At 38.3% G+C, this 27195-nt stretch overlaps 1 protein-coding gene across 1 annotated transcript in view; it reads left to right on the forward strand.

The window, feature by feature from the left end:
- Positions 1–26804, forward strand: part of LOC116101070 (glycine N-acyltransferase-like protein Keg1) — a 30512-nt gene extending 3708 nt beyond the window's left edge. The window contains exons 2-6 of the mRNA XM_031384763.1: positions 16747–16836; positions 18148–18255; positions 21318–21444; positions 22711–22879; positions 25666–26804. Of these exons, the coding sequence (XP_031240623.1) occupies positions 16759–16836; positions 18148–18255; positions 21318–21444; positions 22711–22879; positions 25666–26071 (888 nt within the window). The 5' untranslated portion in view covers positions 16747–16758 and the 3' untranslated portion in view covers positions 26072–26804. The remainder of the gene's footprint in view (positions 1–16746; positions 16837–18147; positions 18256–21317; positions 21445–22710; positions 22880–25665) is intronic.
- The last annotated feature ends 391 nt before the right edge of the window (positions 26805–27195 follow it).

Raw genomic sequence — 27195 nt, forward strand, 5'->3', positions numbered from 1 at the left:
CTAGAGCCATGGTACCTCCATGTGTACTCTTTGGTTGGTGGTTTAGTCCCTGAGAACTCTAGTGGGGGGGTTGATCTGGTTGGTTGATATTGTTGTTCTTCCTATGGAGTTGCAAACCCCCTCAGCTACTTCAGTACTTCCCCTAACTCCTTCAAAGGGGTCCCTGTGCTCAGTTCAATGGTTGGCTGCAAGAATCCACATCTGTATTGGTCAGATATGTATTGCCAGAGCCTCTCAGAGGACAGCTATACCAGGATCCAGTCAGCAAGCACTTATGGCATCAGCAATAGTGTCTGGGTTTGGTGTCTGCAGATGGGATGAATCCCTAGATAGGGTAGTCTCTGGGTGGCCTTTCTGTTAGTCTCTGTTCAACTCTTTCTCACTGCATTTCCTTTAGACAGGAGCAATTCTGGGTTAATATTTTTGAGATGGGTGGGTAGCCCCATTCCTCAACCAGGGGCATGCCTAACCTCTGGATATGATCCCTACAGGTTCTCTCTCCCCTTTGTTGGGTATTTCAGCTAATGTCATCCCCATTGGGTCCAGGGAGCCTCTTGCTTTCCTGGCATTTGGGATTTTCTAGAAGCTACCCCCAATTTGCCATTTTTAACTGTTACATACCTCCTTTCAATTTCCTGACCCTCTGTAATTCTCTCCCCCCCATTTCTTCCCACTCCTGATTCTGCCCCCCTTTTCCCTCCCCATCCTCTCTCCCTCCCAGGTCCCTTCTTCCCTCTACCTCCCATGATTATTTTGTTCTTTCTTCTAAGTAGGACTGAAGCACACACACTTTGGTCTTCCTTCTTCTTGAACTTCATATGGTCTGTGAGTTCTATCATAAGTATTCTGAGCTTGAAGTCATTGTTTTTAATAGCTTAGTATACTCTATTGTATAAATTTACCACATTTTCTCTATCTATTCCTCTGATGAGGGACATTTGGGTCTTTTCTAGCTTCTGGTTATTATAAATGAGGCTGCTTTGCACAACATATCCAAACTTATGGGACACAATGAAAGCAGTACTAAGAGGAAAACTCATAGTTCTGGGTGTCTTCATAAAGAAACTGGAGAGAGCATATACTAGCAGCTTAACAGTACATCTGAATGCTCTACAACAAAAAGAAGCAAATACACCCAAGAGGAGTAGATGGCAGGAAATAATCAATCTAGAGCTGAAATCAACTAAGTAGAAACAAGAAGAACTATACAAAGAATCAACAAAAACAAGAGCTGGTTCTTTGAGAAAATCAAGAAGACAGATAAACCATTAGCCAGAATAACCAGAGAGCACAGAGACAGTAGCCAAATTAACAAAATCAGAAATGAAAACAGAGACATAAAACTGAAAAAATTTTTAAAAAAACATCAGATCTTACTACAAAAGCCTATACTCAACAAAACTGGAAAATCTGAATGAAATGGATGATTTTCTAGACAGATACCAGGTACCAAAGTTAAATCAGGATCAGATAAACAATCTAAACAGTCCCATAGCCCCTAAAGAAATAGAAGCAGTCATTAAAAGTCTCCCAACCAAAACAAGGCCAGGACCAGACGGTTTTAGTGTGGAATTCTATCAGACCTTTGAAGAAGACCTAATAGCAATATTCTTCAAACTATTTCACAAAATAAAAACACAAGGAACACTACCTAACTCCTTGTATGAAGCCACAGTTATGCTGATACAAAAACCACACAAAGACCCAACAAAGAAAGAGAACTTCAGACCAATTTTCCTTATGAATATCAATGGAAAAATACTCAATAAAATTCTCACAACTGAATCCAGGAACACATCAAAATGATCATTCACCATGATCAAGTAGGTACATCCTTGTTTATTTCTACATTATTTATAATAGATAAGGAATAGAGTCAGTATAGATGTCCTTTTTACCTTTTCCCCTTCCGTAAGAACTCTTCCTTATTGCAGTTCTCCTTCCTTGGTCATGTGAACACACACCCATGCACACACACACACGCACACACACACACACATACTGTGTGTAGTCCATTAATATAGAAGAGAACTATAAAAGAGAGACAAGTGCCATAAAGGAAATGATAGAGCAGAGATAATAGCATCTCTGTGCTGTAAAAGCAGAGGTGGGAACATTAATAGAGGACAGAGAAAAATAAGAACAAAGTCTAATTATACACACACACACACACACACACACACACATATGGAGATATATATATATATATATATATATATATATATATATATATATATATGAAAGAATACCATAGTAAAACCCTGTTACTTGTGTAGTAACAGTAATGACCATTATATTGATAAATTGCCATGTGCTCTTTATTCCTTACCATAATATTTTATTCATTTTACATCTGAATCAAAGCTCCTCCTGCCTCTCTTCCAAGTCCCACCCTAATAAATTCCTTCCCCTACATTATACACCCCCTTCTCAAAAAAGTGGAAGACCCCTGGTTACCGACCCACCCTGGGACTTCTAGTTCCAGTAGGACTAAACACATCCTCTTTCACTGAGGCCCAGCCAGGAAGCCCAGGTAGAGAAGGGGATCCAATAGCAGACAACAGAGTCAGAAATAGTCTCCACTCCACTTGTTAGGGGAAGCACCTGAAGACCAGTTGCACATCTACTACAAGTTTACAGAAATCTAAGTCCAGCCCCTGCATGCGCTTTGGTAGGTGATTCAGTCTCTGTGAACCTCCATGGGCTCAGGTTAGTTTACTATGTTGGTCTTCTTGTGGTGTCCTTGACCCCCTTCAGTTTGCTCAATTATATTCCCTACACTTCCACAAGACTTCCTGAGCTTAGTGTTTGGTTATGTGTTTCTGCAGCTGTTTCCATCTGCTGCTGGATGAAGCCTCTCAGGAGACAGTTATGCTAGGTTCCTGTCTTCAACCATAGCCAAGTATCATTAATAGTGTCAGGGGTTGTCTTTCTCTCATGCTTCGGTCTCAAGTTGGGCCAGTCATTTGTTAGTCATTCCATCATCCCTGAACATCTTGTCGGTAGGACAAATTTTGGATTGAAGAGTTTTGGGTGTGTTGATGCCCCCTTCCATTCACTGGAAACCCTGTCTGACTGCAGCAGGAGGTCACTTCAGTCTATATATCCCCTGTTGGTAGGCTTCTCAGATAATGCCACTCCCATAGGTTCATCTTAGCCTCCCCCATCCCAGATCTCTGGCTAGTCCCAAAGATGCTCCCCACTGATTTCCATCCTCACTCCCAGTCATCTCCCCCAACATATACCTGATTGCCATCCTTATACAAGTCCTTTACCTACCTCTCCCACTCAGTTCCCTTTCTCCATCCACCCCCAATGACACTTGCTCAGTGATGTTCATAGTAGTTTTATTCATAATAGCCAGAAACTAGAAACAACTCAGATGTTCTTCAACTGAAGAGTAGATAAGGAAAATATGGTACATCTACACAATGGAATACTATTCAGCTATTAAAAACAAATACATCATTAAATTTGCCTGCAAATAGATGGAAATTGAGAATATAATCTTAAGTGAGGTAACCCAGACCCAAAAGGAAATGCATGGTGCACACTCACTTATAAATAGACATTAGCCATGAAGTACAGGATAACCATGCTACAATCCACAGACCCAGAGGAACTGGGCAATAAGGAGGTCTAAAAGGATGATGTGTGAGATAAGCTCAAAATAGCTATGTGCTTTTGAACTTACTGAGAGGTGGCTATGAAATCAAGCTTCCTCTCTTCAGACTCAGGTATGTCTGTCTTTAATTGTCTTCCCAGACATTATTCGGGTGTGGGATGGCCTCCCTAACTGTGATAAGGAAGGAGGCAAACAATAAAAGAGCCCCCAAGTAAAAACGCTGTGTTCTTGAGAGCAGAGGAACAGATAGAAGGCAAAAGGTATTTCCAACAGAGGTTACTACTGGTTTTTCCATAACACAAAAAAATGCCTACAATGGCAATGGAAAACCAGAAACTCATCCATAGGGAGGGAGAAATGGACCTTCTCTCTAGGACTCTAGTAATGGGGAACTCCAGCTTACTATCCCAGCTTCCCCAGTTAATTTCTGCTAGATGATGTGAGCAGATGATTTGATGGTATTTGGCCATTTCTCTGATGCTTCTATCTGCAATCTCATATTTAGTCTTTAATTTTCCTTGTTGATGAAATCACTGGTTTCATTAAGTCTATATATTCCCCCACTGGTCGGATATACCATGGATATCATAGATAATTTAAATTGTACAAAACAGTAGCTTAAAATTAATTGAAAAAAATTAAGAGAGACAGAAGAGACAGAAAGAAAGAGACATAGAAGGGGTGGAGACACAAGACACAAACCACAGAGAGAGAGGAGAGAGAGAAAGAGAGAAAGAGAGAGAGAGAGAGAGAGAGAGGGAGAGAGAGAGAGGGAGAGAGAGAAGGAGAGAGAGAGAGAAGGAGAGAGAGAGAGAGAGAGAGAGAGGGAGAGAGAGAGAGAATCAGGTTTCAGGTTAGCAAAAAGAAAAACAGAACAGAAATCAATAAAATAAACAGCAGAAAAGAAATTGGAACTACTCTAAATACCTTACTAAATCTCTAAATTAAAAAAAAATACACTAAATACATTAATCTGTACAGTCATATATCCTCAGCATTAAAATGATGTATTATTATTTTATGCACATGAATGTTTTGCTGCACAGACATAAGTGAACCACATGTGTAGAGCAATCACAGAAGTCATTGTATACCTTAAAGCCCTAGAAAAAACATTAAAATATATAGACAAGAAGAAATAAACTCAGTGCTCAAAATCAGTAAAATATAAAGAGCAAAAATATAAAAAGAATCAATGAAATAAAAACTTGCTTCTTTGTAAACACCAATAATACTGACAAAATTAACCAAAATTAACTAAAAATTAACCAAGTTAACTAAAATGTTGAGATATAAGATTAATAAAATTAGAAATGAAAGGGAGAACTTTACAAGAGAAAGAAGAAATTATGAGGATCAAAGGACTTTAAATATCCATATTCTATTAAGCTGGAAAACCTAAAAAAATGGAGGGATTTCTTGATATATATGTCCTAACAAAGTTAAATCAAGGTCCCAATACTGGGAATTACTGGGACCAGTGGGACCCAGGCACACTGGAACTATGTCAGATCAGTGGCACAGGTTCTTTCAGTCTGTCTGGGCCGGTGCCCTGAGTAGGAACAAACTCCACAGAGTCCCACAACACCCAGAGGAAGCTCTACTCCCAGGCACTCTAACACACCCAAGATCACAGGATCACAGGATCACAGGAGCATGGCCACACCATTATCTCAGGGTCCCAGAGGCAGCTTGACTCCTCGGAGCTCTAATACACCCAGGATCCCACTACCACAGGATCACAGAGACAGCTTGATTCTGAGGAAGTCTGACATGACCAGGATCACAGGAAGGACAGGCTTCAGTCAGATATGGCAAGGGCAGGTAGCACTAGAGACAACCAGATGGCGGGAGTCAAGTGTAAGAACATATACAACAGAAACCAAGGTCATTTGGCATCATCAGAACCCAATTCTCCTACTGTAGTGAGTCCCAGATATACCATAACACCAGAAAAACCAAGATTCAGATCTAAAATCACTTCTCACTATGATGGTACAGGACTTTAAGAGGAACACAAATAACTCTCTTAAAGAAATTACAGGAGAACACAGGTAAATAGCTAGAAGCTCTTAAAAAGGAAACTCAAAAATCCCTTAAAGAATTACAGAACACAATAAAACAGGCAAAGGAATGAACAAAACCATCCAAAATCTAAAAATGGAAATAGAAACAATAAAGAAATCACAAAGGGAGACAACCCTGGAGTTATAAAATCTAGGAAAGAGATCAGGACTCATAGATGCAAGCATCACCAACAGAATACAACAGATAGAAGAGATACTATCAGGGGCAGAAAATACCATAGAAAACATTGGCACAACAGTCAAAGAAAATGCAAAAAGCAAAAGGCTCCTAACATAAAACATCCAGGAAATCAAGGACACAATGAGAAGACCAAACCTAAGTATAGTAGGTATAGAAGAGAGTGAAGATTCCCAACTTAAAGGGCCAGTAAATATCCTCAACAAAATTATAGAAGAAAACTTCCCAAACCTAAAGAGATGCCCATTAATACACAAGAAGCCTACAGAACTCCAAATAGACTGGACCAGAAAAGAAATTCCTCCTGTCATATAATAATCAAAACACTAAATGCACTAAACAAAGAAAGAATATTAAAAACAGTAAGGGAAAAAGGTCGAGTAAGATATAAAGGCAAACCTATCAGAATTACACCAGACTTTTCACCAAAAGGCTATGAAAGCTAGAAGATCCTGGGCAGATGTCATGCAGACACTAAGAGAACACAAATGCCAACCCAGGCTACTATACCCAGCAAAACTCTCAGTTACCATAGACGAAGAAAACAAGATATTCTATGACAAAATGAAATTTATACAATATATTTCCACAAATCCAGCCCTACAAAGGGTAATAGATGGAAAACACCAACACATGGAGTGAAACTATACCCTAGAAAAATCAAGAAAGTAATCTTTCAACAAATCCACACAAACATAATTCCACCTCTAACAACAAAAATAACAGGAGGTAACAATCACTTTTCTTTAATATCTCCTAGTATGAAAATTAATATTACCAACATATCCTAATTGATTGAAGTTCAAATATATGAGGAATTAGAAATTTGTTGGCTGTTATCCAGTGGTCTCTCTAATTTGGTAATTGGTATACTTTCTGCTTGTTTATACGTGACAGTGTCTTGCTGTGTACCACATAATGGTCTTGATATCATGCTTCTCCTATCTCAGCCTCTCTATTAGTAGGATTGTTTATTTAATGTTTTTAGACTATATTATGGTTTTCAGAACAGCTTTCATATTTCAAAATAATTTATATAGCCAAGAGAAATGTAGACAGTTAATTTTGGAGGTGGCTTTCAAGAGAACAACAAAGAGTGAGACTGAATGCTTTGCTTAACATTTGTAACTCTTGTATCAAGTTTGAAGAAGAGGACTTTATAAGTTACTCTTTTTCTGAGATGATGCTTTTCAAAATCATCACAGCCAATGAACCAGAATCTTACCCTCACCTAATGTCTGTGCCACCTTCCAAGCAGAAACATTGTTCATTGAAACAGTTAATGAATAACTTCATGGGCCATCTTAATATACACACCATTTTTTTAAATGAATGTAACCTGTTCTCTGTGGGCTGAGAATGATGGCAATCACTCAAGTTAAATAGCTTTGACCATAGCAGGGAATCTGTACCCAAAAATTGTGCCTACAATTCATTCCTTGGTGTAGGAGAACTGTCAACTCTTAGCTTAGCTACTATGGAGGTGAAATCCTTTGGTGATGTGAGGGACATTGAAGTACATCCTTATAGCAATGAACTCCAATGTCTAAAAATTGTTCTTATTTTGGGTTTGTATCACAGTAAGAGCTAAGATTTTAAGCTCCAATCAAAATAAAACAAACAAATAAAAAGACTTTATCTATTTATGTTCACTTTTAAAAAACTAATAATGATATATTATTTTAAAATATCATACAGTTAACATATTTGGAGTTATTTAAAATTTACATTGAGAAAAATGTATGTATTTTCAGTATCATTGTAAACAAGCACTTATATATTGTATAAATTTCATTTTGTCATAGAATATCTTGTTTTCTCTGTCTAGACCTCTGGACCAAATAACTAATGCCAATATTCCTTTAATTTATTTGAAAATTAGAAACAGAAGGAACATTTGCTAATTATTGTTTTTGTTTGTTTGTTTTTGTTTTTTCAAGACAGGGTTTCTCTGTATAGCCCTGGCTGTCCTGGAACTCACTCTATAGACCAGGCTGGCCTCAAACTCAGAAATCTGCCTGCCTCTGCCCCCTCCCCCAAGTGCTGGGATTAAAGGTGTGCACCACTACCACCCGGCTGCTAATTATTCTTATGGAGTAACTATACCCTGATACTAAAACTCCACAAAGACTCAATTGAAATGAAATTATGGGCCAATATCATTTATGAACTTAGATATATAAGTTCTCTATAAAATACTTGCGAACTGAACCCAAGAACACAACAAAAAAGATTATCAACCATGATGAGGTAGGCTTCATCCCAGAGATGCAGAGATGGTTCAACATACATAAACTGATGAATCAATCCACCATGTAAACAAACTGAAAGACACAAATCACACGATCATCTAATTGCATGTAGAAAAATCATTTGATAAAATCCAACACGCTTTCATGATAAAAGTCCTGCAGATGTCTGGATTACAGGGGATATACTGCAGCATAATAAAGGAAATTAACAACTAGCCCAGAGTCAACATCAACCTAAACAGAGAGACATTCAAAGCATTCCCACTAAAATCATGAACAAACAAGGTTGACTACTCTTGCCCAATCCACTTATTATAGTACTTGAAATTTTAGCTAGAGCACCAAGACAACTGAAGGAGATGAAGGGGATACAAGTTAGAAAGGAAGAGGACAAAGCATATTCAAAGCCGATGATATGATGTTATATCATAGAAGGTCCATATAGAGATGTGTAAAAAGGTCCTTAAAATTCCACCAGAGAATTCTTACAACTGATAAACACTTCCAGCAAAATAGCAGGATTCAAAGTTAACACACAAAACCCACTAACCCTCCTATATATAAACTACAAAAGTACTGAGAAAGAAATCATGGAAACAACACCTTTACAATAACCTCAAAAATATCTTGGGTTAACTCTAACCAAGCAAATGAAGTACCTATATAATAAAATCTTTAATACATTGAAGAAAGAAATTGAAGAAGACATTAGCATGTGAAAAAAATCTCCCATGCTCATGGATCAATAGGATTAACACTGTAAAAACCGCCATCCTAACAAAAGCAGTTTACAGACTCAATGCAATCCCCATGAAATTTTCAACACAATTATTTGCAGAAATAGAAGGAACAATTTTCAGCTCCATATGGAAACAGACAAGAAACAGCATAGCTAAAACAATACTGAAAAGTAAAAGACCTTCTGGAGGTATCACCATCCCTGATTTCAAATTGTACTATAAAAGTATAGTAAACCAAAACTAAAACAAAACCCAAAAATGTGGTATTGGCATAAAAAGAGACACAGTCAATGAAATTGAATTGAAGACCCAGAAATAAGTTTACACACCTATGAATACCTGATTTTTTTTTAAATTTTATTTAATCTTTTTTTTTTTTTTTGATTTTTTGAGACAGGGTTTCTCTGTATAGCTCTGGCTGTGCTGGAACTCACTCTGTAGACCAGGCTGGCCTTGAACTCAGATATCCACCTGCCTCTGCCTCCCTATTTAATCTTTTCTTACACTCCAGATTTTATCCTCTTCCCAGTCTACCCTCTGACTGTTCCCCATCCCATATGTCCTTCTTGCCCCCATGTCTCCATGAGGATGTCCCTATACCCCTATCCTCTACCCTACCAGACCTCTCCAATCCCTGGGCCTCCAAGTCTCTTGAGAGTCAGGTGCATCTTCTCTGACTGAGTTCAGACCCGGCAGTCTTCTGCTGTATATGTGGTTGGGGCCTCTATCAGCTGATATATGCTGCCTGGTTGGTGGCCCAGTGTCTGAGAGATCCAGGTTAGTTGAGACTGCTGGTCCTCCTACAGGACTGTCCCCATCCTCAGCTTCTTCCAGCTTTTCCCTAATTCAACCATGGGGATGAGCAGCTTCTGTCCATTGGTTGGGTGCAAATATGTGCATCTGACTCTTTTAGCTGCTTGTTGGGTCTTTTAGAGGGCAGTCATGATAGGTGCCTTTTTGTGAGCACACCATAGCCTCAGTAATAGTGTCAGGCCTTGGGGCCTCCCCTTGAGCTGGGTCCAATTTGGGCCTGACTCTGGACCAAATTCAGAGACCAAATTTCCTCAGGCTCTTCTCCATTTTTGTCCCTGCAGCTCTTTCAAACAGGAAAGATTATGGGTCACAGTTTTGACTGTAGGAGACACCTGATTTTAATATATATGTATATTAAAATACACACGCACACACACACACACACTTCTCTCATACAATACATCCAACCACAGTTTTCCCTCCATCCATTCCTCCCAACTATACCACCTCCTCTCTCTCCCAGATCCACTCCTTTTCTGTTTCCTTTCAGAAAAGAGCTGAACAAGGCATAACAAGATGCAATAAGACCAGGTGCAATCTCTCTACCACAACTAGACGAGGCAACTTAGGAGGAGGAAAGGGATCCCAAGAGCAATCTAAAGACCCAGAGACACCAACACATGTGTACTCACTATAAGGAGTCCCACAAAAGCACCAAGCCAGATAACCATAAGATACGTACAAAGGACTTTGCACAGACCCATGCAGGCTCTGTGGTTGCCACTTCAGTCTTTGAATCCCCATGAACCCTGCTTAATTATTCTGAGGACATGTTCTTTTTATGGTCACCTGAGTTTTGACAAAGAAGCTAGAAATACATACTCTAGAAAAGAAAGCATCTTCAGCATATGGGGCTGGTCAATCTTTACTCTTCATCATCAATGCATGGGGCCGCATGTAGAAGAATGAAAATAGATCCATATTTATTACCCTGTATAATGCAAATTAAAAGAGATCAATGACTTCAAGATAAGACCAAAGACCCTGCATCAGATAAAAGAGAAAGTGGGAAATGGGCTTGAGCTCATTGGCATGGGAAAAGACTTTCTGAGCAGAATGCAGAAAGATCAGGCACTAAGAACAGTAATTAACAAATGAGACCTCATGAAACTGAAACTCTTCTGTATGTCAAAGGACACCATTATCTGTACAAGGTGACAGGCTCTAAAAACGAAAAAGGTATTTACCAATTACAAATCTAATACAAGTCAATATCTAAAATATATAAAGTACTAAATTAATAGCATCATATAAAGAGCTATATGACAGAGAACACATGCTAGTGAGATATTCAGGAAGGAAAACACATATTCGTTGCTGGTATGAGTATACAGTGGAGCAGCCACTATGGTAATCTGTGTGGCGGTTCCTTAGGAAGCTGGGAATAGATCTACCATAAGATCCAGCTATACTTTCTTTTTTTTTAATTAATTTTTTTATTAGATATTTTCTTTATGTACATGTAAATTTCTCCCTTCCCAGTTTCCCCTCTAAAAAACAAAGAAACAAACGAAAACAACAAAAACAAACCCCAGCTGCCTCCGCACTCCCCATGCCTGCCATCCCACCCTCTCCTGCTTATAGGCCTTGGCATTCCCCCACACTGGGGCACAGAATCTTCACAGGGCTGAGGTCCTCTCCTCCCATTGATGATCGAATTTGCAATCCTCCACTATACACACACTGCCAGAGCAATCAGTCCCACTGTGTGTACTCCTTGGTTGGTGGTTGAGACTCTGGGAGCTCTGAGGGTAATAGTTCATATTGTTGTTCATCCTAAGGGGCTGCAAACCCCTCAGCTCCATTGATCCTTTCTCTAACTCCTTCACTGAGGACCCTGTACTCAGTTCAATAGATGGCTGTGAGCCTCTACATCTGTATTAGTCAGGTACTGTCAGAGCCTCCCAGGAGGTAACTAACTATATTTAGGCTGGCTTGTCTTTCCTTCAGTCTCTGCTCCATAGTTAATCTTTGCCACTCCTTCCATGGGTACTTGGTTCCCCCTTTTAAGAAGGAATGAAATGTCCATCTTTGGTCTTCCTTCTTCTTGAGTTCCTTGTGGTTTGTGGGTTGTTCTTCCTGTATTCCAAACTTCTGGGCTAATAACCACTTATCAGAGAGTGCATACCGTGTTTGTTCTTTTGTGAATGAGTTACCTCACTCAGGATGATATTCTCCAGCTCCATCCATTTCCCTAAGAATTTCATAAATTTATTGTTTTTAATAGCTGAGTAGTACTCCATTGTGTAGATGTACCACAACCTGGAAACAACCCAGCTATACTTTCTTGATCATATACGCAAAGCATTCTACATTCTACTACAGGGACCCTTACTCTCCATGTTCATTGCTGTTCTAACATATTAGCCAGAAATTGGAACCAATTTAGATGTCCCTCAACAAAAAAATGGGTCATAGAAATGTGGCACATTTACACAATGGGATATCATTAATTTACTTTATTAGATAATAATGAAATTGTGTAATTTTCAGGTAAATAGTTGGAGCTATAAAAATTTATTATGAAGTAACTCAGAACCAAAAATACAAATACTGTGTTTTTTCATATGTGGATGTCAGCTTTTAGGCTTTTGAGATGTCTAACAAAATTTGAAAAACCATAGAAATTAGGTACCTAGTAAGTTACCAGGGTAGAGCAGAGGATCTTCCAAAGAAGGGGAAATAGAATATAGTATTATGAAGAGATAAAGGTGGAACTAGAATAGAAAGATTAAAAATGAGGATGGGAGAGAAGGAGTATGGGGAGGCACTGCTAATACCAAGTACTACTTGAAAAATATGGAAACTGTAGAAGCTTCTTAAAATATACACATATGTGAAATGATTCTAAATGGAATCTCCAAATCATAGGCGAGACAGGGTCCCAACTAGGCATCATTAGCCACCCAATAAAACCTCCAGTGCCAGGAATGCATAACATTTTGTTGAGTTATTGTCCAAAGGGGTCATATGTAACCCCTAAACATCACAGCTTAGCTATTTTGCTAAGGCTATTAGTTAATCTCCACCATCTGATGTTAAGGCCCCATTGCTGAGGTCAACACTTACTTATGTCATTAGACAGAGAAGTTGAACTGGTGCTTAACTAGAAATTTCCTTTTTACTAAATAGTGTCCATGATACTGGAAGATACTTTATATACAACTGGAAGAGAAAGGTAATCACCAATATCATCCAGGTATGAACACTAGCCTAAAACAGTGATGTACATGAAAGATATACTGGTACAGTAGTAGCACAAGTACTATGAGAGTAAACAACCCCCTTTTAAAATTAAACTTAAGGCCCGCTCCATGAGATGTAACCCAAACCTGACACTGCTGTAGTGGCCATGAACCCAAGACTAGATAGATCATGGGCTTAGGGGAAAACACAAAAGTATTATTCTGCTAAAGAATCATAGCAGTAAAATGATTCCTAATGCCATACTGCTATACCCATAGATCAGTACTTTCTTAAATCCACATCAGAGAAAGTTCTTCTTGTAATAGATGAGAACTAACAGAGAGACCCACAACTAGACAATGTGCTGAGATGAGAGATTTTGGAGTTCTTGTCATAAAAGGAAAGTCTTCATCAAACATCTCCCTTCAAGACTGAGGGATCTATGTGGAAGAGAAGACAGGAAGCTCATAAGAACCAGAGGAAATGGATGACTCCCAGGAAGTGGTGTTATTCAGACACAACAGGAGTGAGGTATATGTGGACTCACAGAGATTAAGGCAATGCACTATGACTTGCATAGGTTCAAGCCAGGTGGAGTCCTAACACCAAGAAGTGCAGTGAACACAGGGTCCCATTTCTAACCAAGGAGCCAGTTGTTTGAAAATGACACCCTCTGTCAAAGATAAAGTCTGTTTTCTCTAAGGGAGTGAATGTATTAACAACATACCAAGCCAGTCCCTAGCCCAAGCATAGCTGGCCAACACAACTAACTGCATGGTATCATTGTGTATCTTTTGTTTCCTTTTGCTTTACTATGTAATGTTTTCTTATTTGTCTTTTAGTCATTTCTTATTTATTTTTATTTTCGTTTCTTGCATTTTCCATTTTTGTTTCTTGTTTTTGTTTTTGAGGGAGACATATAATATAAAGTTGCATGAGGAGGGAATTGGGGGGGGATCTGCGAGGATCTGTGGAAGGGAAAACACAATAAAATATAATGAATAAAAAATCATTTCTAATGAAAAAAGGAAGACAGTGGGCATTACTGGAACTGGAGTTACAGAAGATTGAGAGCTACCCTGTGAGTACATTGAACTAACAAACCCCTTATTACATGCAGGAGCAACAAGTACTCATAATTGTTGAGAGTCATCTCTCCAACCCTACTCCCTTAGCTTTTTTTCACAGACAGGGGCTTCTCTGGGTAGTCCTAACTCTCCTGGAACTCACTCTATACACCAGGCTAGCCTTGAACTCAGAGGTCTGCCTGCCTTTGGCTCCAAAATGCTGAGATTAAGGCTATGTGCCATCTGGCTACCCTTAGTATTTGAAAGGATACCACTTCCTGACCTATTATTATTTCTATTATTATTAGCAGCTATTGTTATTTAGGTGCATTTCCATATTGATAAATCTATCTTTTATCTCTAGGAGCACTTACTTATTTTTTAAAATAATATTTTAATTTATTCTTGGAATTTTGATATATACATACTATATATATACATATATGTATATATGTGTGTGTATATATATACAGTGTATATGTATATATACAGTGTATATATATGTACACACACACATATGTATATACAGTGTATCCATTCCCTCTTACCTTCCTCAAATTCTGTGTCTTTCTTCTGACTTCAGGTCCTCCTTTTAAATTATTATTGCTAGACTCTTGAGTCCAATTAATGCTGACCATGTGGGGCCATCCACTGCAATATATCCACATATATTGGCAGTGTCCACATATCTCAACAGCCATCAGCTACAAATAGCTCCTCAACCAGAAATGAACCCCAGGAGACCCTCTCCTTTCTGTGCTGAATTTTTAAAAGATTTAAAACTTCTCAAATTCATAGCTGTGCTTCCTAAGGGAAAATATAGTGTGTGCTGAGTAAATAAAACCAAAAACAAAATATAAGCATAACACCTACCAGAATCTCTATGTGATTCCATGGGACAACAAAAAGAAATAAGCAGAAAAGGGTAAAGAGAAATAACTTTTCTTCACAAAAAATCCATGGTTGATCATATAAAAGACAAATTTAAAATAACCTTCAAATTAATAGTAGTAGCAAGAGCTACTAGAACTAATATGTCAAAATACTAGTTCATAACATGTAGGGTTAATTGTTTAAGAGTGAATTGCATTTCAACAGATATAATAGAACATTTTTAAATCATATAATTTATTTACAACATCATCCACAGAATGAAGTAAGTTTATACTTATGTTTATATAATAAAATATAAATTTTAAAGCCTGAAATTAAAATTTGTTGGAAAATTTTAATGAAAATCTGAGAAACATGCAAAGATGTATCACAATATATCATGTGTTGGAATATTCAATATTTTTCTGATATTACTTCTGACCTAAATGGGCAATAGACTCACTGTTAGCTTAATATAAGCTTCAGAAGTATTTTTAGCAAAAATTCATAGATTTATTCCAAAATAAGTTGATATAAATATCCTAAATAATCATAGCATCTAGAATTTTGTTAGACTAATAGTATCTGTGAAGGTTAGTGTTAATTGTCTAGAGACACTTGAGAGCTGGATCTCTGAACATGCCTTCAGGAGATTATCTTGACTGTGTTCATTGATTCATAACCCATCCTACTATGTGCAGGTGTAAGCACCAGTTCTTACCTACTGAACCAGGGTTTCTTGATATGGTTAGTAGGAATGGGTCAGGCCAGATTGAAGGGATCTCAGCAAGACTGAGTCTGAGAAAAGTTTATTTCAAGCAATCAAACATTTTATACCACCCTCCTTTTTATACATAACAGGCTGTATGGGGGTTTTTAAGTCAGACATGGTATACAAGATTAATGTCTAATGTTCAATGTTTGGCCAAGTTCTACATTCTCTGCTGGCTTCTAAGGATACAAACCCATGGTCTGTATGCTTCATTGCCTGAGGGAGTGCCTCGGGAACTGAAAGGTACACAAAGTACCCCAGAAGCCATAGGCTCAAACATCAAAAACAACGCAATCATTCATGCCCCTCAAGGCAGCTAGAACAGGCCAACTCCAAGGTTCACTGCAGGCATGACACTCCCTGGGCAAGCTTCTGAATTGTATAAAGTGAAAAACTAATATGAGCCCTATGATGCATGCCCCCCATTGATTGTTTCTCACTGTAGAGGTGGCCAACTGCTTCATTGTCCTGATACATTCCACCATGATGGGCTGTAACCTGGAGCTCTTAACCAAAATAAACCCTTTTTGCCTTAAGTTGCACTTTTTTTTTATTGACAGGGAAAGAAGCTATGGTACTACCATATGTGAGGATTCAGTGTAGAGAGACAGCAATAAAAAAGCATTAACATATGAACAACAAACATGAATGAAACCAAAGAGAAAATTGAGAACTATATTAACACATATGTTCAACTGTTTTTCAATGACTACAGAGAATGTTTAATAAAACAGGTGAGGCATTTTAAATAAATGTGGATTGAGCTCAACATTGCTATGGTCTGAATGTATGTGTCTCTGTAAAAGTCATATATTGGGAAGCATTGCCTATATGATAAATAATAATAGGGCCTGGGGGCCCTTGCAGGGTTATTGGGTTAGTCACCTTTTTAGATGTTGTAAATGCCTTTGTAGATTAAGCTACAGAAAGCAAGCTGACTCCTTTCATCCTGAGAAGACAGAGCTAGAGAGTGCATCCAAAAGATAGAAAGCAGAGTTCCACAAAACAAGATCATGGGCTTCCCAGACCTGAGAGAAATAAATTCTGATGTTTATAAGCCTATAAATTGTGATCTTTACAGGTGGTCTAGACACACTGTGTAAGTATCTCCCCACCTCTAACTTGCTATCATTGTTGTTACTTTTCATCTAAGGTATCAGAAGAGATGTTCTACTTAAAGAGTTCCCAAGCACTGCAGGCTCTAGAGAATGCCTTAAGGAAGCACCTCCCTGAATCCTTAAAGGTGAGATGAGTACTTTCTCAGAGTAACTAAGGACTGCGCCTTGCTATGGCAGAGGAAGGAAGAGGTCAAGACCCACTGAAAACTGATTGACATCATGCCATATCTCTCACCTGTGCTACTTCCCCAGAGCAGAAAGAAGTCTCAATAGTGTCATCTTCTTAGTATTTTAAAGGAGCAGGGTGCTGCTCTCCACTGTCTAAGGCAAGTGACTGTTCACTTCCAGTGGATGTTTTACAATTTTTGTGAGACTCTATTACAAAATAAAAACTCAAAAGAAAGTTGGAAATTTTATAGTTCAGTGATGGAGTGTTTGCCTAGCATGTGCATGGTCTTAGATTTAATAGCCAGTAGGGATAAGAATTTCCCTGATACTTAACAAACAGATCACTATTTAGTTGAAGCCATATTAGATTTCGGCAATAATGATTCTGATCTTACTTAAATTTTGCTTTCATTGTGCCCCTGACATGGCTCTAGCAGGGAAAGATTTTAAATTAACATGTGTATCATTAGATGCTTTTTCATAGCATGTATTATTTCAGTGAAATGAGATTTAATGTACAAGAATTTCCAGATCTCATTATATGTAACACACAGCTTGTATTGGATGTTACTGTGAACTAGGATTTGACCTATTACATCTTCCCAGAAGAGATGAGGTAAAATTGTCTGTCATAAAATATACATATGGCATTGAAAGCACATTTTATAAGTTGGCCTGTGGCTCAGTTTACACTCCAGGTGTCCCTCACATATTCGACCTAATTGCCTCAGCATCCCTATTAGCTGAGATAACAGACCTGCATCACTAAGCCTGGCTAAATCTTAAGTGAGATGAGAAACAAAAATTCTAAGTTAGATGATAAACAGATATCAACAACCAGGTAATACAGATATAAGAATTACATGATAAGGATATTAAAGCAGCAATCATAAAAATGCTTCAAGGAGTAATGACGAAAACACTTGTAATGAATGGAATTAATTTCTCAAGTGGCTCAGCTTCATAAAATTCATTGGATGCATGAAAAGAAAGAAATCTGAAATCCATGAAAAAAATTCTATTAGATTCTACAACAGGAGAGTCCACTGGTTTATTTATAAATTGTATCATTCTATATCTTATCTTACTAATGTTTAAAAAAATTTTGTTAGAATAAGCAACTAGTCACTAGGAACCATTTGAAAGATTACATCTTTTCAACAAAATTTTCATAATTTCATGGGAATGATCCTTGTTCTAGTCGGAAATGTTGCACTTTACCATCTTTTCGTAATGTGCAGTCATTCCTATTATGTTAAAATATTTAGGTTTATGGGACTGTCTTCCACATCAATCAAGGAAACCCATTCAAGCTCAAGACTTTGGTGGACAAGTGGCCTGATTTTAATACTGTTGTTATTCGACCCCAGGAAGAGGTAAGTTGCAATATACAATAAGTATGCCTGTACCCCTACATTGGTTGAATTCCTAGAATGTGTCTGGCAATGTGGTAGTATAGTACTATGGTAGATGCCTACTACCCTCCTGAGAAACAGAAATGAATTGTAATAATATCAACCAGTAATCTGTCTGAAGGAGAATACAGAAAAGTCTAAAGAAAAATTACAGAATGGTATGACGTACAGGGAAATACAGAATTATATAGTAATGACACATGGAGAAAGTTTACTACAGGTGCAGATAGTACTATTTTATCTTCACCCATGATTTATTTTGCTTGCTAGCATAGTTCCTCTATCAGCAATGGCTTATTTGAACTGCAAACAAACTTTATTCCTTTATCATTTCTTGTATCTCATTTGTAGGAGTTAGAGGAAATTGATAGAAGGTCATACCAATTTAGATCATGTCGAGACACGAATAGCTTGATTTTTTTGTTATAAACATTAAAACATTTCCTGAGAGTTGGAGAGATGGCTCAGTGCTTAAGAGCACTTGCTGCCCTTGTGGAGGAGCAAGGTTTGGATCCTAGCCCCCATGTGGTGGTTCACAACTGTCAGTAACTCCAGTTATATGGAATTTGATGCCCTCTTGACCTGTGCAGGCATTGAACATATGTTATATTCACAGAGATATGCAGGAAAGGCTTTCCTATCCACAAAATAAAAATAAATCTTTAGAGATAAGGACATTTCTTAAGTTAGGTTTATTTATTGTAACAAGTGAGTTCTTAGTTCCATTGTCAACTCTTATCCCAGAGTAAAACATGTTTCCTGTCTTTAAAAGTCACAGACTTGAAATAACCCAGCTGATTCTCACTATGACAACTTTCCATTGTAACATTGTAACATTGTAACATTGGCTTCCTACTGAGGTGTTGCACTGCCTTTACGTCAGTCATCTACAACAGAGTCAGTAAAACAAAGTAGAAGAGCTGCAGGTGGTTGGTGCAACAGGGAGGGAATCAGAGCTTATTCTCAATTCCAAGTAGAAAATTTTGCCAACATGAATGTTGAAGATGATTTAAATATTTTATAACGCAGAGCAGGAAAATCAATAGTTTGATCTACAGTATCATTATACAGCATACAATATTTTATTTAATATTTCATTAAAATTAGAGGAATAAAAGCATTCAGATTATATATTAATGGAGGTAATATTTCTGTGATATGCTTCTTCATATTTAAGTAGTGCCATTATGGGGTTATACACTTGTTCCACATATATATATGTATATATATATATGTATATATACACATATGTATATATACATATATATGCATATATGCTCATTTATTTGCTTCATGTGGTTGTCATTTTCTTAATAAGTTATTTTGAAGGAGTATCTAGCCTATTATTTTTATCTTTGGCTCCCTATTTGTTTTTTTTTCCATTAATTTATTTGTTCCCTTTATATTCTGATCACAGCCTCCACCTCTCCTCCCTCACATGACCCCTCCCCTCACTACCATTCCCCTTCATCCTCTAAGAAGACAGAAGTTCCCCTTCTGGGTATCAACCCACCCTGGTACCTCAAGTCACTGCAAGATGGGGCATATCTTCTCCCACTGAGGCCAGACAAGGCAGGCCAGTTAGGGGAACAGGATCCACAGGCAGGCAACAGAGTCAGGGTAAGTCCCCAATTCCAGTTGTTGGGGGACCTACATAAAGACTAAGCTACACATCCGCTACAAATGTGCAGGGGGTGGGGCCAAGGCCAGCTCTGGTATGCTCCTTGGTTGGTGGTTCAGTCTCTGGGAGACCCCAAGGGTCCAGGTTATTTGGCTCTATTGGTCTCCCAGTTCCTCCATCCTTCTCCCAATTCTTCCAAGAGACTTTCCAAACTCAATCTAATGTTTGGCTATGGATCTCTGCATCTATGTTGGTCAGCTTCTAGGTAGAGCCTCTCAGAGGACAGTTCTGGTAGGCTCCTGTCTGTGAACCCAGACTGACAAATACAAATACAGCCTGAATTTGAAGTTGAAGGAGAAAGCCAAGTCTATAATGTGTCCCTATTCATCCTCTGAGGACAGATTAGCATGTTCCCCAGTAAATTGGCAGGAGTTGCTACTCCATTCATTTATGGACATCTCACAGAGGGCACTTGTGTATCCAGGGCAGTAGTTATAAATATAACTGTTAACCATGTCTTCACATGTTGTGCTATTGTGACAAAGTTTTGACCAACAATGAGGCATCAAAGTCTCATAGTGTGTCCCTGTGAATCCCGTATGTGTTTAGTCACAGTAGGAGTTGTTTCTTCCATTCACATGTAGACATCCCTGGAGACATGATTGACTGGCACATTCATCAGAGTTGAATAAACAGTGTTCTCGAAGAAATCCAGGTGCATAGTCAGAGAAGTAAGCCCTAAGAGTATTGGGAACAATGTAGACATGGCTGGGATCCACATTTATCAATTTCCAACTCACAGTTCACACCAGAATACTCTTGAGGACAGACATTTGTATATCTTCCTATCTCATTGAGGCATAAAGACTCATTCATGCAGGGGTCAGAAACACATTCATCCATTTCCAAGTCGCAATGCCTGCCTTGGTATCTAGACACATTGAAGCAGGAGTAGCCATTGACTCCATCCTGGCACATATTGTACTAGAGGCTAGAAACACACTCATTTTAATCTGTCTCATGGATTTTTTTCTCTATTTGTAGATGAATATTCTGATTTTGTATTTGGTATAGATTTGAATCCCAAAGCATTTATAGCCCAGAGCAAATATACTTTTCCCTAAATGTTTTGCTTTTAATTTGTTATTTTGACTCTTCTACATGAATTTTGTAATACTCTGATTTCTTTTGATTTGAGGTAATGCTCTTTAGGGTGCCTTTTTAAACTTTGAATTGAATGAGGGCTTTTTTCTCTTGACTTTGCATTTCAAATAATTACAACGTAAACCCACAGGAACTACTACTTTTATTATTTTTAAATACCACGATGTAGCTGAATACGGATATAACAAATACCACACCACCCATAAACATTCTGGTTGATTCTTCTTTTCTAAAACAGGACATGACAGATGACCTTGACCACTACAACAACACTTATCTAATTTATTCTAAGAATCCCAAACAGTGTCAGGAATTCCTTGGCTCATCCGAAGTTATTAACTGGAAACAACACTTGCAAATTCAAAGTAAGAAAACGGGTGTATGTGGGCTGTTGTGACCTCCTATGAACACAGGATGGAAATAACTTCCTTTTGAACAAACATCTTTAACACCCCACGCACATTGTTTGCAAGCCACAAACACTGAGCAGGCTGCTGTCTGTTCCTTGGCTTAGCATCTACCCCCTCCAAAAGGAACCCTTGAGTTACAGTGTGCAATGTTTACAAAGAAAAATTAATGTAAATCCTTACCACCTTAGGACTTATTCTTTAGAATGACCATATTTTATTAAAGAACATAAATGTGGGAGCAATGTACCCCACCATTTAATATTTGTTTTATTACATTGTCACATTACAAAAGAATGTTTAGTAAATAAGACTATGGCTTCTGAAGTTGTGTAATCTAAGATTGAAACCTGGCTGAACCAGTTTTTTGCTGTATGGTAAAGGGTAAGGCACTTCTGCTATGGATATTTGAAAATGATGAGAAAAATGATTATAATATTATTGCAAAAACAGAGTCCTTAAGTACTAAATGAGACAGTTAAAGGAAAATAACCTTATAAATATCCTACCTAGCTTTATAGAATTTCAAGTCTTCTCAATGTCAATTCAAATGATAATTATTTTACCTTACAATTGTATGGGTAGGAAATTTGGATCAGATTCAGTTATGCTGCTCTGCTGGTCTCATCTGGGTTCACACATATGGGTTATCTGGGGGAATAGGCTTACATCCCAAGACTGACATTTGGTAATAGCGCTGTGTCAACTCTTAACTACCGAGACAGAGGGAATTAGATTGGATGACATGTAAATGTCACAGGATCAGGAACAGAATGTGAAAATTAAACCCACTGCACTCTTTGAAACATGTTTACTATGTCACATTTTTCTGTGAGCTTAAGCAAATTTTACAAGTGAACAAAAGCTAATTCAGGGTGAAGAGAGTCATATTGGTGCAAGAAAAAGGAACTGAGAAACTTATAGTAGCAATGTAATGGGCTGAGAACATCAAAACTGTCTATTCAATTTCAGTTACTATGCCTCTAATTTGTCTTCTTTGGTAGCTATAGCTGTATGCATATGTAGACAGGCTTTGTGACAACAGCCAAAATTTAAATTTAAAAAGACGTAGCAGGGATATAATCTTTATAATGTAAAACCTGTCATGATGTAACACAAAACTTGATTCTAAGTTCATATTCCCTTTGACTCCATTGAATAGCTTTTCCCAAATGCTAATATGAATAACTGTATACCATTTGCTTCCTTATTTTCCCCATCAAGGTTCACAGTCAGACCTGGGCAATGTGATAGAAAGTCTTGGAGCAGCTAACTTGAGCAAGGTCAAGCATAAGCAGTGCTTTCTCTATATGCGATCTCAAACAGCAAAGAAACTGACTCCTTCTTTGGTGGATGCAAAGAACCTAGTCAGCAGTGACGAGCCCACTCCTTTGTAAGTGTGAACAAAGCTGTTCTAAACCATTCACTCTCTTATTAACAGCATCCCTCCTCTGTTAGATTTCCAGTACAATCACGAGTTACCCTAAAACACAGGTTAAAATCAGTACACATGTGATCTATCATTATTTTGTAGTCTAGAAGGTAAAAATCAAGATGTGAGCAGAGCTGTGCCGCATTAGAATCCACAGCATAGAATCCCTTCTGAACTGTTCCAACACCTAATGACATCCCAGGAGTACCTTGGCTTTGGGGTGCATTGCTTCACTCTTTAAAAATACTTTTACATTACCTTCTTTCTCATTCATGTCTTTTCCCTCTTTTGTTTATTGTAAGGGCTGTTATCAATGGATTTGTGACCACACAAAATCATTGGGGTGACCTTATACTGAAATCCTAAACATACCTTTAAATGTCCCTTTTCTAAATAAGATTATCCACATAAAGAGCTAGTGACATGGTGCAGCAGCTAAAGGGTTTGCTGGCAAGTCTTATTACCTAAATTCAATCTCTGGAACCTACCCGATGAGGAAGAGAACCAACTGCCAAAAGTTACTCTCTGATCTTCCCATGGGAGCATGTCACATCCATACAAATGAATAGATAACTACAATTTAAAAGTTTTTAATTGCTTCTATAAGTTGAATGTGGGTTGCTGTGTAAGCTACCATGTCTTCACTGCTAGCTCTAGTCCTGGTAACTATCCAACCAATATCCTGCAGAGTTGCTGTGTAATCGCAGTGAGATTTAAATAAGGATCGCGTTTCTCTCTGCTGACAAGAGTCCAGTGATTCCTGCCACACTTCCAGATATTTCTGGACTCCTCAGCCCTTTAAGAGGAGACTCCCATCTACCTCTCAGACCTGGCCTTTTCTCTTGTTTCTTCCTTCTAAAATGTCTAGCCTTTGTCAAAAATACGACAAGGTCATTTAAAAACATTACCTATCTCTTAGGTATGAGTCTAAAATCAGAAGTTGAGTCATTCTGCCAAAACAAGTGTTCTAAGGGAGGTAGTCTGAAGAGGAATAGGTTGATTTCATAGACTGAGAAAAGCTAAAATAACAGCATCAAAAAGTGTTGCCATTTCAATATTATTTCCTATGTAAAATAGGAAAAAGAAGATACACATTAGAACCTGACAGATTGGTTGATGTCAGGTTACTTCAAGTTAATTATTTTGGTAAGGATTAAAGCAGAGAGAATCTCATTCATATTCTCTATCTCTTGCTTTCATCACTCACTTGCTCACTTTCTTGCTCTCTCCTTCTCTTTCTCAGAAAATCCAATTAACAATCTAATATTGGTTCGGTGACCTCAGATATCTGTGTGAATGATTTCATGTTATTTCTAGTGTTGAAGCTAAACACAGAAGATAATATACAATGCTATATCATAGCCTTATTAACATTTCTAATTGACCTTCACAAGCTCAAGCCTCTAAGACTAGCTTCTCTCTATCTAAAATATCCCTCTCATAAGCAGATCAATCTTTATACTAATGATTGAGTTTGTTACACAGATCAGCTCACAAGTTACCTCTTCAGAGTCCTGGGTAAAGCATCTCAATAAAAATCTCTTCCACAAGTGCCCAGCTTTATTTTACTCACAGCGCTCCTGAGTATTGGAAACTAGTTAATTCATTCTCCAGGATCAATAGTTGATTCATTCTCTAAGAAGAATACAAACTCTGCAGGGGCTGGGATCCTCAGTAGCTGGCACACAGTAGGCTTTAAACAAATATACATTCAGTCAATTCTCTGCATAAGACAACTGGATTCTAGTAAAAACACATTTCACATTGTCCCCTTTGTCTTTAACATAGTGCTTAGTGGAACTGAAAGCTGGCAATGGGTATGTGATTTGAGGATGCTCAGGCACCTGACACTCTGTGTACCTGGAAGAATTCTGTTCTCTTTGTAAACTACATGGTTACCTGGTCACACCCTCATCTAGAACCTACTACAAACTTTTGTCCTACTGTGAGAATAGGAGGTCAGTCTATTCTCTTGACAGAAAGGATCTAAGGATGGAATAGCTTGCTCAGCACATGGATGATGGATAACTAGAGTTGAGATAGTGTCTCGTTCCACTTCCAGAGCTCCAGGATGACTCCCTACGCCCCTTTGCATCATTGCAGGTGTCTTCAGACATCAGGACTCAATGACAAGACCATCTTCATTCCACATTGCTGTCTTTTTTGCTCTTAACTTTCTTTTTCTCATCACAATATCTAAGGAGCACAAGATACCAAATTCTATGATTCTGTACTTTGGCTTTTCTGCTTGCTTCATGTGTTGTAGGAAACTTGCTTATCTATATTTTTTTCCTTTTACATAAAGCAAGACTCATCATATTTGAACTCTCTAATTAGAAAAGCAATGGTCACAGGCAAATAAGAACTGGAAATATTACCTGGAAAAGTTTTACTACCTGCTAGGCACTGAATCTGAGCCCCCACCACACTGGCTCATTAGTCTGCAATGAAAATTGCTTATTATCCTATATCACTAGATGAGGAAATTCAAAAATTGAAGAATGATTAATCATCAAACTCTCTCTCTCTCTCTCTCTCTTTCTCTCTCTCTCTCTCTCTCTCTCACACACACACACACACACATACACACACACACACACACACTATTGATGTGTCTGATGGCAGAGCACAATATCTTAGAATATCTTAGATATTCTACTTTTTACCTCTTGGGACAATTTAGGGGGAAATAAATAAAATTATGCAGCCTATGTAACTAGACTGTTCTTTTCTCTCGTTCTCAATAGGAACCATCAGTTATTCAAACTCGCCTCCCTGGATGTTACACATGCTGCATTGGTAGATAGCATCTGGTATTTTGGTGGCAATAAGAAGAGCCAGAAGTTCATTGAACGTTGTATCTTTACCTTCCCCAGCTTCTGTATTATGGGGCCTGAGGGGACCCCTGTGTCTTGGGCCCTGATGGACCACACTGGAGAACTGAGAATGGGAGGCACCTTGCCTAGGTACCGGCGCTGTGGTCTCATTGAACATGTTGCTGCCCAGCAGATTCAGACAGTAGAAAAACTTAGCTTTCCCATATATGCACATGTGGATAAGGCTAACTTCACTGTTCAGAGAAAAGTTACCAAGCTGGGGTATATCCCCTTGCTGCCCTGTACCTGGAACCAGTGGAACTGTGTACCTCCATAAAGCTAGAAAAGGGTAAGAAGGGGCCTGCACTTGCAGACTGAGAAATGGCTGAGTGAACAGAGAGAAATGAATTGTCATTAGGATGGTGTGTGTCTCTAGAGAGCAGAGGTGCATCACATTGAGCTGCACACACTGTTTCCTCGCCCTCACCTTGTTCATGCTCTTAACTCCATTCTTCAGCATGCAGAAGGCCACCTTCTCCTCCTCCAACTCCGGTACAGACACCACATTCTCAGCATTCCTCTAATTCATTTGGCTAAATTGCACTCTTTTCTATTTGTTTTGCTAGATCACTGATCCATGCCCATTAGTCAGTAGGTTTGTTTTGTGACCTGCCTCCCACTCCCCCTGAACCCAGGCACGCCTCCTCCTGCTTTCTGTAGTTTTGCTTTTATGGGCTAGAGAAGTAGCCCGTCATCTAAAAAGATGTATTCAAAAATCATTCATTCTCATGTCACTCACTAGGCATTATATCATTAATATATAAAAACTACTACATATGCAAACACAGATACACAATATGTGTGGTGCAACTGTAAGAATTATTAGGAAAGAGACTAAGGCTCAGCAAGTAAATGTGCTTGCAGCCAAACCTGGTAACCTGAATTAGATTCCTGGGACCCACTTGTAAAAAGAGAGAATCAACTCCATCAACTTGTCCTCTGACCTCCACAGGTATGGGGTGGCATGTGCATACACAAATAAATAAATGTAATCTTTAAAAAGTTAAAAAGACTAACTGGTGTTATCTTTGTGACTAGATTTGTGTATATTTTTTTTCAATGAATGTTCACTATCACTTCCCATGCCAGGAAGGAAAAATCAGCATTATTCTAAAGGCTGGACCTCACTATTTCATTCCAATGTTTATATTTAATAAATACATAATTTACTTACGGAAGCATAAGCTCTAGAAGGCAAAGAACTATAGGAAGAAGAGAAAATTAAAGCACTAAGAACAGGAAAAACGAATGTCTGTTATGTAGGAGAGAGGAAAACGTGTGGATGAGGAAGGGAGGATCAGAAGCAGAACTAGGGCGCTGAAGGAAGGGGAAGCGAGGAGAGAGGAGAGGACAGGGACGTAGAGAAAAGGGGAGGAGAGAAGAGGGGAGGAGGAGAGAGGG

This window comes from Mastomys coucha, unplaced genomic scaffold (genome assembly GCF_008632895.1).
Source record: "Mastomys coucha isolate ucsf_1 unplaced genomic scaffold, UCSF_Mcou_1 pScaffold21, whole genome shotgun sequence".
Taxonomy (NCBI): domain Eukaryota; kingdom Metazoa; phylum Chordata; class Mammalia; order Rodentia; family Muridae; genus Mastomys; species Mastomys coucha.